The 16,944-nt window shown below is 48.9% G+C and overlaps 1 protein-coding gene across 1 annotated transcript in view; it reads right to left on the bottom strand.

Annotated features, from left to right (window-relative positions):
- OBSCN (obscurin, cytoskeletal calmodulin and titin-interacting RhoGEF) overlaps window positions 1–16,944 on the bottom strand; it is a gene marked incomplete at its 3' end in the record, with an annotated part of 243,727 nt that overhangs the window by 207,205 nt on the left and 19,578 nt on the right. Inside the window, exon 2 of the mRNA XM_075272031.1 lies at window positions 1,348–2,482. Within this exon, the coding sequence (XP_075128132.1) occupies window positions 1,348–2,473 (1,126 nt within the window). The remainder of the gene's footprint in view (window positions 1–1,347; window positions 2,483–16,944) is intronic.

The following is a 16,944-nucleotide window of genomic DNA, read 5'->3' as shown; positions in this document are numbered from 1 at the left end:
AGGGTGTCACTGCTATCATATTCTACACCCGGAGAGGGCAAATACATGGACAGTCACTGGTATACAGACATGGAGGGTCAGCCTGACTGTACGGTATAAATCAGGCCTACAGGCTGCCCCCTCCACCAGAGCCTCAGCCCACCCGTCTGGGCTACACCACAGAGTTACTGACGGGTCATGGATTTCTTGTCCAGGATCTGTCACCTCCAGGCCGCCATTGTATCTCTGGAGGACGGGGTGATGGAGTGCACTAGTGCCGCTCTGTACACATCACATTACCCCATCGGTAGGGTTGAGCTGATCTTGAGATTTCAGGATCGTTTTTAAAGTCTGATTTCCGATCATTTTCCATCTGATCCCAATCAATTCCGATCCTAATGCAAGTCAATGGGATTTTTTAATGATTGAAAATTGGATTTTAAAAACTATCCTATTCACTACACAGCGTGCAGTCCAAATATTAAAGGCTTCAATTTATGGACTCCATGCTGTGCAGTGATTACTCAGTCCACCTGCTGTCCGGATACCTGCACAGAACCAACCCCCTTCCCGCTCTGTACGCCACTCCCTGGAGCTCCGGCCCGTTGTTCTCTGCCTGTTTCTCACCTCTCTCATTCAGACGCCGTCAGAGCGGCGTGCGCGCCCCCGCCTCCCTAGTGAATCGCTCACGTCTCACCGTCCTGTACCCGCCCACACTCTCCTACATCACAACAAGCCCCGCCTACTCCCAGCATCAGTAAGACTAGCCTAGGAAGGTGGGGGCGCATATGGCGCTCTGCCGGTGTGTGAATGAGGCCGGAGCTTCAGAGAGCGGCAGCGGTTCTGTGCAGGTAACTAGGGTTGAGCAATTGGGATCGGAATTCCGTTCCTGATCTTTTTTTAGGTAGGATCGGAACCCGATCACGATCGTGAAATTTACTCGATCACCGATCGGGATCCGATCTTTTCCGATCCTGATCGCTCAACCCTACTTCTGACCCATTCAATGATCCTCCTTCAACCAGTATTTTGTAAGGGGTAGCCCAGGATTAGAAAAAAACATGGCGGCTCTAATGGAGTGAATGAGGCTTGGCTGTAGGAAGACACATGATGCTTTTGAAGAATGAGGAGAACTTTTCCTTCCCCTTTAAGACTCTACTGACGGTGAATTCTGTGATGAAGGTCATTATATATAGTGAATTCTCGCTCAGATGACCACCCAAAATGAAAAAGTCTGTATCCAGAGAGGTGGTCTTCTCCAAGAGGTGGTTTCACTCTATGTTATACGATGTCACCTGATTTTGGGGAAGGGGCTTTAACCATGGCTATCCCTGAATTAGTCCAGTGGTCCTCAGGACCGTCACTCACCTTTGACTATGACCAGCACCGAGCTGTAGGTCTGACCGGCCAGGTTGGACGCCGTGCACGTGTACAATCCATTGTCAATTTGTTTGCAAAATAAAATTTTCAGCACGAAGTTCTCCTGCTCGTCCTCATAGACCACGTGCCTCCGGCCCTCTGAGATCACCTCTCCGTCCTTCTTCCACACAATCTCAGGTTTGGGTTCACCAGTGACAAAGCAGCTCATCTTGGCGTGTTTGCCCTCTGTCACGGTGCAGGTACGAGTGAGGACGCTCACGGTACCTTCACGGTTTATTTTGGGTGTAAGTGTGGCCGCTCTTTCATAGTCGAGAGATAATCCCAGTCCAGTTAGTGTGTCCAGCGCTCCATAGCATGTGGTGTTCGCGTCGTAGGAGCCCATGATGGAAATATCAGTTTTTCGGATCTCCTCGCGCCGTTTCTGGAGATGAGACAGCAGCGAGGCCGTTTTACCGTATGAAGATTCCACCGCATTGGTGCTGGTGGCATTAGGATAGCTAAAAGAATCAACGGACAGTGAAGCAGAAGCTTTGGCCTGGCCAACGGGGTTCTCTGCTCGACACAGATATGTCCCACCGTCTGAAAAGCGAATGCAGTGGATGTGCAGAGCGGTGGACTCTCCGTGGGACTCGATACGTATGCGGTTGGAATCTAAGACAGTTCCCACCTGTCGGCCATCTTTCTCCCAGGTTACCACAGGGGGTGGGTGGCCTTGTACCCGGCACTGAAATGTGGCGTCTTCGCCTAGACTTACTCGGGAATTGGTGGGCTTCAGGATAAAGTATGGCGCGCACTCCACCACCGTGCTCTCCTGTCCCACATTCACCGTGACTGCGGCAAATGCCTCGCCTATGTTGTTGATGGCTCGGCAGATGTACTGACCACTGTCTTCAAAGGTTAGATCGTAGATAGTTAGCTGGTAGAGTTCACCATCTTGCACCATCTTGAAGCGACCTCCAGACTCGATTTGAAGTTTGTCCTTCTCCCAGGTGACTGTGGGCGCAGGATTTCCAACAATCTGACAACTCAAGGTGGCGTCTCTACCCACAGACATCATGAAGGCTTTGGGCCTGGTGAGGAAGCGCGGCACCCCGCTGAATGAACTGGAATCCATTGTGGCTATCTGAAAAGAGGGAGAACATGAGGTGAGACACAGAATCGGATGTGAGATATTATATTTATTCTTCATACTGTCCTATACTGTATATCCAGCTATGGGAAGCCCAGGAGAAGACCTAGATAGGACGGCCGGCTGTCTGACAACTATTAGGGGATCAGCTCATGTGCATGAAGAATTGCTCAGATAGTGGCCGCACCGTGATTGCCAGGGAGAACTAACAGAGGGACAGGAAGCCATGAATGATTACACACGGTCTGATAGACTGACTGACGCATCAGTCCCAGGGCAGCGGATATGGAAGATTCTACACAAGAGAAGACTGCGCATAGAGACTGCACAGGAGGAAGAGACTGCAGAAAAAGACTTACTGTAAGGATATGTAACTGCTCAGCACTGGGCCTCTGTAAGGATGTGTAATTGTCTCTCTAAGGCCAGTTTCAGACGACCGTGACCATGTTCAGTGTGTATTTCATGGAAAGCACACTAACCCATTCATTTCTATGGGCCTGTACACACGACCGTGCATTACACAGTTCCGTTGAGGGCCGACAGTCTGGGCCACAAAATATAGAATAGGTCCTATTCCTGTCCTATTTGGCGGCCCTTGCTTCCATGTCTCCTATTAATTTAATGAAAGGGGCCACGTAAACATGGCCCATGCACAAGGGGGACATCAATGTGACAACCCGTGTGCCGCTCGTTCACAGACGGCTGGCAGCACACGGTCGTGAGCAACTGGCCTAAGGATGTGTAACTGCTAAGAACGGTGACTCTCTAAAGATATGCAACTGCCAAGAACTTTCCCTCTGGTAGGATGAGTAACTTTCCAGGACTGTGCACCTGTAACTATGGGTAATGCCAGGAACAGGGCCTCTGTTAGGAATTAACTGCAAAGAACGGAGTCTCTCTCAGGATGTGTAACTGCAAAGAGCTTGGCCTCTGTAAGGAGTGAGTAACTGTCCAGAACTGTGCCCCTGTAAGGATATAGCTGCCAAGAACTGGGCCCCTGTAAGGCTATAGCTGCCAAGAACTGTGCCCCTGTAAGGCTATAGCTGCCAAGAACTGTGCCCCTGTAAGGATATAGCTGCCAAGAACTGTGCCCCTGTAAGGATATAGCTGCCAAGAACTGTACCCCTGTTAGGATATAGCTGCCAAGAACTGGGCCCCTGTAAGGATATAGCTGCCAAGAATTGTGCCCCTGTAAGGATATAGCTGCCAAGAACTGTACCCCTGTAAGGATATAGCTGCCAAGAACTGTGCCCCTGTAAGGATATAGCTGCCAAGAACTGTGCCCCTGTTAGGATATAGCTGCCAAGAACTGTACCCCTGTAAGGATATAGCTGCCAAGAACTGTACCCCTGTTAGGATATAGCTGCCAAGAACTGTGCCCCTGTAAGGATATAGCTGCCAAGAACTGTACCCCTGTAAGGATATAGCTGCCAAGAACTGTGCCCCTGTTAGGATATAGCTGCCAAGAACTGTACCCCTGTAAGGATATAGCTGCCAAGAACTGTGCCCCTGTTAGGATATAGCTGCCAAGAACTGGGCCCCTGTAAGGATATAGCTGCCAAGAACTGGGGCCCTGTAAGGCTATAGCTGCCAAGAACTGTGTCCCTGTAAGGATATAGCTGCCAAGAACTGTGCCCCTGTAAGGATATAGCTGCCAAGAACTGTGCCCCTGTTAGGATATAGCTGCCAAGAACTGTGCCCCTGTAAGGATATAGCTGCCAAGAACTGTGCCCCTGTAAGGATATAGCTGCCAAGAACTGTGCCCCTGTAAGGATATAGCTGCCAAGAACTGTACCCCTGTTAGGATATAGCTGCCAAGAACTGTGCCCCTGTAAGGATATAGCTGCCAAGAACTGTGCCCCTGTAAGGATATAGCTGCCAAGAACTGTGCCCCTGTAAGGATATAGCTGCCAAGAACTGTACCCCTGTTAGGATATAGCTGCCAAGAACTGGGCCCCTGTAAGGATATAGCTGCCAAGAATTGTGCCCCTGTAAGGATATAGCTGCCAATAATTGTGCCCCTGTAAGGATATAGCTGCCAAGAACTGTGCCCCTGTTAGGATATAGCTGCCAAGAACTGTGCCCCTGTAAGGATATAGCTGCCAAGAACTGTACCCCTGTTAGGATATAGCTGCCAAGAACTGGGCCCCTGTAAGGATATAGCTGCCAAGAACTGTGCCCCTGTAAGGATATAGCTGCCAAGAACTGTGCCCCTGTTAGGATATAGCTGCCAAGAACTGTGCCCCTGTTAGGATATAGCTGCCAAGAACTGTGCCCCTGTAAGGATATAGCTGCCAAGAACTGTGCCCCTGTAAGGATATAGCTGCCAAGAACTGTGCCCCTGTTAGGATATAGCTGCCAAGAACTGGGCCCCTGTAAGGATATAGCTGCCAAGAATTGTGCCCCTGTAAGGATATAGCTGCCAAGAACTGTGCCCCTGTAAGGATATAGCTGCCAAGAACTGTGCCCCTGTTAGGATATAGCTGCCAAGAACTGGGCCCCTGTAAGGATATAGCTGCCAAGAACTGTGCCCCTGTAAGGATATAGCTGCCAAGAACTGTGCCCCTGTAAGGATATAGCTGCCAAGAACTGTGCCCCTGTTAGGATATAGCTGCCAAGAACTGTGCCCCTGTTAGGATATAGCTGCCAAGAACTGTGCCCCTGTTAGGATATAGCTGCCAAGAACTGTGCCCCTGTTAGGATATAGCTGCCAAGAACTGTGCCCCTGTAAGGATATAGCTGCCAAGAACTGTGCCCCTGTTAGGATATAGCTGCCAAGAACTGGGCCCCTGTAAGGATATAGCTGCCAAGAATTGTGCCCCTGTAAGGATATAGCTGCCAAGAACTGTGCCTCTGTTAGGATATAGCTGCCAAGAACTGGGCCCCTGTAAGGATATAGCTGCCAAGAATTGTGCCCCTGTAAGGATATAGCTGCCAAGAACTGTGCCCCTGTAAGGATATAGCTGCCAAGAACTGTGCCCCTGTAAGGATATAGCTGCCAAGAACTGGGCCCCTGTAAGGATATAGCTGCCAAGAATTGTGCCCCTGTAAGGATATAGCTGCCAAGAACTGTACCCCTGTAAGGATATAGCTGCCAAGAACTGGGCCCCTGTAGTTCGCATCCTGTTTTGATCATTAATGGATGAGTCTGCATAGGTAGAAGAGACTGCAGACAGAGACTACAGAGGAGGAAGAGACTGCACACAGAGACTACAGAGGAGGAAGAGACTGCAGACAGTGACTACAGAGGAGGAAGAGACTGCAGACAGTGACTACAGAGGAGGAAGAGACTGCAGACAGTGACTACATGGTCTTCAGTTTTGGCCACTCTTACTGCTTTACTGGAGGGAGGGGGCAGCAGAAACTTCACCCCTGATGAGATTACATTGGAGAATTCGCCCATTAATGTCACTTCCAATGTCACCGCTCTCATTGATTTTCACCCTTGACACTCTCAGAAAGGAAGCAGCAAATCTTGTCTCTAAAATAGTCTCTTTAATCTCCCAGTTATGTGGCTTCGGTATCCACCGCCCTCCCCTGATCATATTCTGACGCTCAGTGAAAGGCTTCCATGAGAGAGCCAGTAACATATGTGAAGACCCTAAAGGTCCCAAGTCACCTGGAGAGAAGTGGTGAAGGTGGGGACTGCCATGGAACGGTTCATAGCTGTGAATGGGCCCCTCGCTTCTACCATATAAAACAATGATAGGTTTTATGGGGCAGGGGGACCTGTGAGGCCCCTCAGACTCCAGGGCCTGGTAGTGACATCTACGGCTGCATCTCTTATAGCCACGCGCCTTGCTCATAGCCACCTGGAGAGAAGCAGTGAACGTGAGAACCTACAGGGGGGCTTCAAATTGTGAACCCGTCAGAATTTTCTAGATTTCTGCATAAATTTGACCTAAAACTCCATCAGTAGTTGAAGTAGATAAAGACCAAATTAAAGAAATTATCCAAAAATATTTCAGCTGGTCATTGACTTATAGAAGGTAACGATCCCATATCACACATCTACGAGGAATAGAAGAAAACATACGGGTACAACGAGAGCTGGGCGATTGCAATCAACATAATGGAGGGATCTATCAAACACATGTAAGTGTGGACATGTATGATGGAACGGACAGAGGACATTCCCGAGGACCTCAGGAGAAGACTTATTATGTTCTTCAGGATGGAAATGGTCACAGAACCGTCGCTGAAGAGTTTGGAGTCCGGCGATCGGCAGTCAGACAGATTGTGTAGACATAGAGGGAATAGAAGACATTTATGTCCCTCCCCAGGAGTGGTCACCAACAAAGATCACACCAAGGACAAGGTGTAAGATAGTCCCAAAGGAAGCCAAGGTCTCCTCTAAGTAACTGACATGAGCTAATGGTCATATCCATCAGGAGGACACTGAGCAACAATGGTGGCCATGACAGGATGGCAAGGAGAAAGCTCAAGAAGATCATGGCTGCCCATCTGTGCTTACTAAAGATCAACTGGACGAGACGGGGGGAGATTGGTACATATAGATGGGGGATGGTACATATAGATGGGGGATGGTACATATAGATGGGGGATGGTACATATAGATGGAGGATGGTACATATAGATGGGGGATGGTACATATAGATGGGAGATGGTACATATAGATGGGGAACAGTACATATAGATGGGGACGGTACATACAGATGGGGGATGGTACATATAGATGGGGGATGGTACATATAGATGGGAGATGGTACATATAGATGGAGGATGGTACATATAGATGGGGATGGTACATATAGATGGGGGATGGTACATATAGATGGCGGATGGTACATATAGATGGCGGATGGTACATATAGATGGAGGATGGTATATATAGATGGAGGACGGTACATATAGATGGAGGACGGTACATATAGATGGGGGATGGTACATATAGATGGGGGATGGTACATATAGATGGGGGATGGTACATATAGATGGGGGATGGTACATATAGATGGGGGATGGTACATATAGATGGAGGATGGTACATATAGATGGAGGATGGTACACATAGATGGAGGATGGTACACATAGATGGAGGATGGTACATATAGATGGGGGATGGTACATATAGATGGGGATGGTACATATAGATGGGGGATGGTACATATAGATGGAGGGTGGTGCATATAGATGGGGGATGGTACATATAGATGGGGGATGGTACATATAGATGGAGGATGGTACACATAGATGGAGGATGGTACACATAGATGGAGGATGGTACATATAGATGGAGGATGGTACATATAGATGGGGGATGGTACATATAGATGGAGGATGGTACATATGGATGGAGGGTGGTACATATAGATGGGGGATGGTACATATAGATGGGGATGGTACATATAGATGGGGGATGGTACATATAGATGGAGGGTGGTGCATATAGATGGAGGATGGTGCATATAGATGGAGGATGGTGCATATAGATGGAGGATGGTACATATAGATGGAGGACGGTACATATAGATGGAGGACGGTACATATAGATGGAGGATGGTACATATAGATGGGGGATGGTACATACAGATGGAGGATGGTACATACAGATGGAGGATGGTACATATAGCTGGGGGATGGTAGATATAGATGGGGACGGTACATATAGATGGGGACGGTACATATAGATGGAGGACGGTACATATAGATGGGGAACAGTACATATAGATGGGGACGGTACATACAGATGGGGGATGGTACATATAGATGGGGGATGGTACATATAGATGGGAGATGGTACATATAGACGGAGGATGGTACATATAGATGGAGGATGGTACATATAGATGGAGGATGGTACATATAGACGGGGGATGCTACATATAGACGGAGGATGGTACATATAGATGGAGGACGGTACATATAGATGGAGGATGGTACATATAGATGAGGGATGGTACATATAGATGGAAGATGGTACATATAGATGGAGGATGGTACATATAGACGGAGGATGGTACATATAGACGGGGGATGGTACATATAGATGGAGGAGACCGAAACACAACTAAACGAGAAGGGTTATGTCTGGAGAAAGGAGAACCCTGAACTCTAGTATAAAAACCTCAGCTAATACCATCTGTGACCCCTGATACTGGTAGTACCATGGTACAGCCTGTGTACCATTGTGAACCCCAGTGCTGGTAGTATCATGGTACGGGCCTGTTTACCATCTGTGACATCTACATCAATGAACTGGCTACAGCCCTGGAGACCTCACCAACCCCAGGCCTCGCCCTGAACGACCGGGAGGTGAAGTTCCTGCTATACGCCGACGACCTCCTACTCCTGGCCCCCACCGAGAAAGACCTCCAAGAAAGCCTGTCCGTGCTGGAAAAATTCAGCACCACATGGGCCCTACCCATCAACCAGAAGAAGACCAAAGTCATGGTATTTCAGAAGAAGGGCCACAATAAAGCCTCCACCACCTCACAATTCACACTGAACGGCTCCACACTGGAGAAAACCAACAGCTACACCTACCTGGGGCTGGAGCTCAGCCAATCAGGAAGCTTCAAAGCAGCAATAGAAACCCTGAAAGCAAAAGCCTGCAGAACCTTCTACGCCATCAGAAGACAACTGTACCACCTCAAACCACCGGTGAGGGTCTGGATGAAGATATTTGACACAGTCATCTCCCCGATCCTTCTCTATGGCAGTGAGGTTTGGGGCCCAGCCACCTACCCAGACCAGTCAAAGTGGGACTCCAGCCCAACAGAGAACTTCCACCTGGAGTTCTGCAAATACCTGCTCCATGTCCATCGCAACACCACCAACATAGCCTGCAGGGCAGAGCTAGGCAGACTCCCCCTATGGCTCACCATACAGAAGAGGGCGCTATCATTCTGGACTCACATACAGGGCAGCAGTCCTGGCTCTTACCACCACCAAGCCTGGCTGAGCCACAGAGCCCCGAGAAAAACTGATACCCCCCAACCAAGCATCAGCCATCTGCCAAGCCAAAACCCCCAACATGCCCTGAACAAGGCTCAAATACAAGGAGTCATTGAGAGAGACAGAGAGCGGTACATCGAGGAATGGAGAAGTGCAATAAATAACTCCAAGAAACTCACCAATGTGTACCAATCCCTACAAAGGGAATACACCATGGCCACCTACCTGGAGAGAATACGCCACCCCAAGCACAGACAGACCCTGAGCCGGTACAGACTGAGCGCCCACAACCTAGAGATGGAGACGGGGCGATACAGGCAGACGTACAAGCCACGGGAGAAGAGACTGTGCCAGCACTGTGACCAGGGGGCCCTAGAAGACGAGACCCACTTCCTGCTACACTGCACCAAATACTCAGCTGTGAGGGCCGTCTACTACCAAAGACTCTCTGCCCACATCCCAGACTGGGAGAAGAGGAAACTCTACATCCTACTGGGAGAAGAAGAGGCCACTGTGGAGATCGCTGCCCAATACGTGTCCAGCTGTCACCAAACAAGAGGAAGATGAGACTCCACGGACTGTTATATTTATCCCAATACACCCGCCCCACCCCCACCCCACCCCACCCCATATATCGGTCACCAACTAAGAGCAAGATGAGTCTCCATGGACTGTTATACCCCAAATCAACCACCACTGCCCCCCCCCCCCCCCATTTTACTAGCTTTGGCAATGCGAAATATCTATTCGGACGTGCCAATAAAGCCGATTTGATTTGACCCCCAGTCCTGGTAGTATCATGGTACAGACCTGTTTACTATCTGTCACCCCCGGTCCTGGTAGTATCATGGTTCAGGCCTGTATATTATCTGTGACCCCCGATGCTAGTAGTATCATGGTACAGCCTCTTTACTATCTGTTCCCCCCGCTGCTGGTAGTATCATGGTACAGCCTGTATAATATCTGTTCCCCCCGTTGCTGGTAGTATAATGGTATGGCCTGTTGTGCTGCGTCTGGGCCAGCACCGCTCACCATCATTGGTGGAACAAATTATACCGGCAGATTCTAAAGGAAAATGTCAGGTCGTCTGTCCAGGAGCCGAATCTCAGGAGAACGTGGGCCATGCAGCGAGACAATGAGCCTAAGCTTACAAGAAAGGTTTGGACTGGACAAGTCACCAACCTTAATCCAAGAGAAACCTTATGGAAGGAGCCGAGGAGAGCGGAGCAGGGAGGGGATCAGCGACATAGCAGAGCTGAAGATGTTTTGCACAAAGTAATGACTGACACTATAAGGAGAGACTATAGGTGACATTTATGGGGTAGTTAGAGGGGCTATAGCTGGCACTTATAGAGTAAGGACTGATACTGTATATAGGGGTCTATAGCTGGTACTTATGGGGTAATTACATACACTGTATACAGGGGCTATAGCTAACACTGGTAGGGTAATTAATGACACTATATAGAGTTGCTCCAACTAATACTCATGGGGTAAGTGCTGACACTACAGAGGGGTCTATAGCTGGCACTTATGGGGTAATAAATTATACAGTACATGGGGGCAGTAGCTGGTATTATTGGGGTATGTCACTACCATCACCCGCCGATCACCTGACACCTCTGTACAAGGACAGAAATCTGCAGGTTGTCATATATCAGGTCACCTGACACCCGCGGGCGCAGGAAGACGCTCGTTATTCTGTCAGCTCTGCTGGTCTGTGTGTCAGCGCTGACAGCTGCGGTGCTAAGCATATTATCAGGGCACAGTGATGTCATCAGAGCTACACCCCGCCCACTACTGGAGAATAACAGGGGGACTATGTGATGTCATCAGAGCTACACCCTGCCCCCTACTGGAGAATATCAGTGGGACTATGTGATGTCATCAGAGCTACACCCCGCCCCCTACTGGAGAATATCAGGGGGACTATGTGATGTCATCAGAGCTACACCCTGCCCCCTACTGGAGAATATCAGTGGGACTATGTGATGTCATCAGAGCTACACCCCGCCCCCAACTGGAGAATATCAGGGGGACTATGTGATGTCATCAGAGCTACACCCCGCCCCCTACTGGAGAATATCAGGGGGTCTATGTGATGTCATCAGAGCTACACCCCGCCCCCTACTGGAGAATAACAGGGGGACTATGTGATGTCATCAGAGCTACACCCCGCCCCCTACTGGAGAATAACAGGGGGACACAGTGATGTCATCAGAGCTACACCCCGCCCCCTACTGGAGAATAACAGGGGGACTATGTGATGTCATCAGAGCTACACCCCGCCCCCTACTGGAGAATAACAGGGGGACTATGTGATGTCATCAGAGCTACACCCCGCCCCCTACTAGAGAATAACAGGGGGTCTATGTGATGTCATCAGAGCTACACCCCGCCCCCTACTGGAGAATAACAGGGGGACTATGTGATGTCATCAGAGCTACACCCTGCCCCCTACTAGAGAATAACAGGGGGTCTATGTGATGTCATCAGAGCTACACCCCGCCCCCTACTGGAGAATATCAGGGGGACACAGTGATGTCATCAGAGCTACACCCCGCCCCCTACTGGAGAATAACAGGGGGACTATGTGATGTCATCAGAGCTACACCCTGCCCCCTACTGGAGAATATCAGGGGGACTATGTGATGTCATCAGAGCTACACCCCGCCCCCTACTAGAGAATAACAGGGGGACACAGTGATGTCATCAGAGCTACACCCCGCCCCCTACTGGAGAATAACAGGGGGACTATGTGATGTCATCAGAGCTACACCCCGCCCCCTACTGGAGAATAACAGGGGGTCTATGTGATGTCATCAGAGCTACACCCCGCCCCCTACTAGAGAATAACAGGGGGTCTATGTGATGTCATCAGAGCTACACCCCGCCCCCTACTGGAGAATAACAGGGGGACTATGTGATGTCATCAGAGCTACACCCTGCCCCCTACTGGAGAATATCAGGGGGACTATGTGATGTCATCAGAGCTACACCCCGCCCCCTACTGGAGAATAACAGGGGGACTATGTGATGTCATCAGAGCTACACCCTGCCCCCTACTGGAGAATAACAGGGGGACTATGTGATGTCATCAGAGCTACACCCCGCCCCCTACTGGAGAATATCAGGGGGACACAGTGATGTCATCAGAGCTACACCCCGCCCCCTACTGGAGAATAACAGGGGGACTATGTGATGTCATCAGAGCTACACCCTGCCCCCTACTGGAGAATATCAGGGGGACTATGTGATGTCATCAGAGCTACACCCCGCCCCCTACTGGAGAATAACAGGGGGTCTATGTGATGTCATCAGAGCTACACCCCGCCCCCTACTAGAGAATAACAGGGGGTCTATGTGATGTCATCAGAGCTACACCCCGCCCCCTACTGGAGAATAACAGGGGGACTATGTGATGTCACTCAGGAATGTAGTGACATCACTAAATTACAGATAAGACACCAGAGTGACCCCCAAACCAGAGATAAGAAGTTTTAACCCCCCCATGTGCCAGATGTCATATTAACCCCTGCAAACCAGACATAAGCATTAACCCCTACAAACCAGAGGTGAGAAATATTAACCCCCTACATGCCAGACACATGAGAAATATTACATATGATAATACACAAGCAGTATTAACTCTCTACATGCCAGAGATGAGAACTATTAACCCCCTCCATGCTGGAGATACTGGAGCAGAGTAATAAGTGTGGTGGGATTTACAAGGATCCCTCACGTCAGACACTTTCTTATTCTTACGTCTTACAATGGGTGCGGATTAGCGTTTGGTTTCGTGTCTTGGATACAATTTTGGCGTAAACCAAGTCAAGTAAGAGATGGAGTGAAGTGGTAAAGTGAGAGGAGTGAGTGTAGTAACATGGTGCGGCCTGGTGTATGGAGGGTGCGCCCTGTTATACATCAGTCATGGGCCTCCTAATAGTGACTTGTGCCCCGTCTGGGAGACTCCATCATCTTATATATATAAGGGAAGACACAAAATACCATAAAGCAAGACACGTGACTGGTGCACGCACTACATAGGGTTAATCATAGTGACCTCCCACATGGCAGGGATATCCCCCGGGGGCGGGGCACTGTAAATTATGGCATGGGGAGATACTTGGGGGAAGGAGGGAGGGGGCACCTCCACAAAATGCAGACTGTGTCAGTGACACCCCCTCCCACTAGTAGGAAATTCCTGCCATTAGGACATTTGGATGAGCTGTGGCCCTCGGGCTCCTCTGATAGGCGGTCACCCAGCTTTCCACACTGCCTGACAGTCGGATATTAATTGCATCTTCTCTGGCTCTGTCAGTACTCACTGCAGTTCTAGTATTCTGTTCAAAAACTAGTATTCTCTGAAGAAATAGGGGACTATAAATGGGGGGCGTCCGGGGCTCATCTTAAAGGGCCACATTCCTGTGCAGTGACTGGCTATTATCAGCAGTGACAGATTTATCAGTTGTCACCAGGGGGCAGGGTGGATGTAGAATGGCCAAAAATAGCCGCAGCTGTGCCCCTCCGTCTCCAGCCATCGCCATATGAAGACGTGCGGGCCCCGCAGATCAGGTCACCTCCAGCAGACAGGAGAGTCAGCAGGAAACCGCCAGGACCCCAGACTCATTATATAACCTCTCTGCAAGCCCAAACAAAACATCTCCCAGACCCCAAAATCAGGAGAAACATCTCTGTACCGGGTCAGCCAGTGGAGATCAAATATAAAAGAATTTTTATTGAGGAGTCTTCAGTAAGTGATAACTATAATGGAGAACAATGACTTTTTGCAGAAGCTTTCAGGACTAAGACGATCCCTCCATCAGGCCGATATAAGACAATGTCTGAGGCCGCACATTGTACAGGAATACAGGGCGAGATACACAAGGGGGAGATACACAAGACATACACAAGCAGAACATGCAAATATACAGATATCACAGGACGGCGCTGGGTGTATCGGTCACCTGGTGTCTAGTTGTTGTAACACCACATAAAACCCTGTGACTGGTGTAACCCCCTGGAGTGTCAGAGGTCATCGCTTGTATTCACACACACACACACACACACACACACACACACACACACACACACACACGCACAGGCCGATCTTTTTTGCTTTTGACATTCCCCCTTAGCACCGGGACCTTCATGTTATTGCTGATATTCTGATTGCAGAAGTGTTTTGGCACCGGGAAGGTCCATTCTCTGCTCTGTGATTGTATGGCGGTGCGAGTTCATCCTCACCCAGTCTGTCCGGTCTCCGCCACATACAGACCCCCAGGACACTTGGTACATATTATTACATACACTACATTGGATGTGCTGCAGGTGAAGGTACCTGGGATCTTATATTCCCTGTTAGAGTTTGGTATCTATCCTGTCAGTGGTCAGTATGTGAGGGCAGGTTTTGTCCCTTTTCTGTCCGCACGGGAATGTTCCTTTGTTAGTTGGAGGAGACAGTAAGCTGCTAATAACCATATTCCTGAGGTTTGGTGGCTGTCTGTAGCACAGGAGAGGGGGGTCTGGGAATATGGATATTACGTGGTGGATAAAGAAAAGAAACTCTACAGACTGAGACTCGCTGCAGATTCTATAAGAATACACATAACACAAAACCTGTACCTAATAACCGGGACCACTCACACTGCATCTCTCTGCTTATGAACCCATCAAAGCAGAACTTGGGGGACTCTCCAGGTAGGTAGGGAAGAATTTGGGGTACTCTCTAGGTAGGTAGGGAAGAACTTGGGGTACTCTCTAGGTAGGTAGGGAAGAACTTGGGCTACTCTCTAGGTAGGTAGGGAAGAACTTGGGCTACTCTCTAGGTAGGTAGGGAAGAACTTGGGGTACTCTCTAGGTAGGTAGGGCAGAACTTGGGGTACTCTCCAGGTAGGTAGGGCAGAACTTGGGGTACTCTCTAGGTAGGTAGGGCAGAACTTGGGGGACTCTCCTGGTAGGTACGGCAGAACTTGGGGGACTCTCCTGGTAGGTAGGGCAGAACTTGGGGTACTCTCTAGGTAGGTAGGGAAGAATTTGGGGTACTCTCTAGGTAGGTAGGGCAGAACTTGCGGTACTCTCCAGGTAGGTAGGGCAGAATTTGGGGGACTCTCCAGGGGACTCTCATTTTGTCCTTCCAAAACCCTGCATAAAATAGAACTGTGCAGCCACATGGAGGATCTTTCAGGAGACTGCGCCTGAGGGAATATTTTCATGACACGGATGACACAGAGGGAACCCAGTCTACTCATACAGAGGGTCCAACCCTAGCAAAAATGGAGACATCTGATTGGACTCCTCCGAATGGACGCAATATCCATCTTGATAATTACATAGACTGTAATCAGACACATGGTCAAATCCACTATACTGGATAAAGACAAAAGACTGCCATCTAACCTCAGTGCCCAGGAAAGAAGGGCCATACAATCCACACACTATTGCACATATAGAGACCGCACACTCTTTGAATTATGGTGCTAGCAGTAATAGGGTCCTCTGACCCATAAGTAGTAGAGAATAGAAGTTGCTGCGCACACTATGGTACAATCATTAGTGACAATGTAATCAGGAGCAGGAGATAGCAGTGATAACGCCATGAACATTCAGTCAGTGAGCACATATGGATAAAGCAGACACTAGATCAAGGGGCATAACGTTTCTTCAGAAACGATCTAGTACCGGGCGGGTAGTAACAAGAGAGTTCATGACGGGAGTATTTAAAATACAAGTAATTAAAATAATAAATTTCTTGTCAGGGATTTGTATTTTGTAATTAAGATACTTTTTTTTATTCAGTATTTTACGTATTGTAATTTCTGTCTAAATTCATAACAAATGTTGTAATGTAAATAACCCACCACAGCGCGAGTCACGTCATCACTCTCGTATCTCATATCTCGTGCGAGGTGCAACGAGAGGAGGGAAAATTCCAGCAACGCAAGTCCACCTTGTAGTGAAGCGTGATTTATTTTTATTTTTTAATCACCCCGATCGCGTAATCCATTCCGTATAATTACTTCAAAAACGGAGAAAAATCATAATACCAGTGAAGGGGACGCAACCGACAATGACTCAGATCTCGCACACCCGCATCTCCCTGCAATTCTGGATGGAACTTTCTTCAAAATTAAGAAGACTAAATCCAAAGCGGAGGGACAGGACAGAAAGTGTCTAATGCTTCCTGCAAGGCCTGTGCAAACAAGTCACTCACCGGGCAAATAAACCCAATGTCCAACGTCCTTAAGCATGTAAGGGGAAGTTATTTAATTCTTCAGCATGAAGAAACGGACAATGACGGCACCAACGATGCCCTGGATAAAGGTGACGCCATTATCCTGCCTCAGCACTTAAGGTGCCAGAGCCGCACCTTGAACTTGCTTGCCACAACCGACATCGAGAACGCTTTTACAAGCACTACAGGATCGGGTCAGTACAAAAAACTGTACCTGGTCACTATTGCCAAATGCACGAGACTCTGGAATTTGTCATCTCGTAGTACCAAGATCTCAGACTTCATACACTCTGTCACTGGA

This window comes from Leptodactylus fuscus, chromosome 4 (genome assembly GCF_031893055.1).
Source record: "Leptodactylus fuscus isolate aLepFus1 chromosome 4, aLepFus1.hap2, whole genome shotgun sequence".
NCBI lineage: Eukaryota > Metazoa > Chordata > Amphibia > Anura > Leptodactylidae > Leptodactylus > Leptodactylus fuscus.
This window is presented reverse-complemented; position numbering and strand designations above follow the sequence as displayed.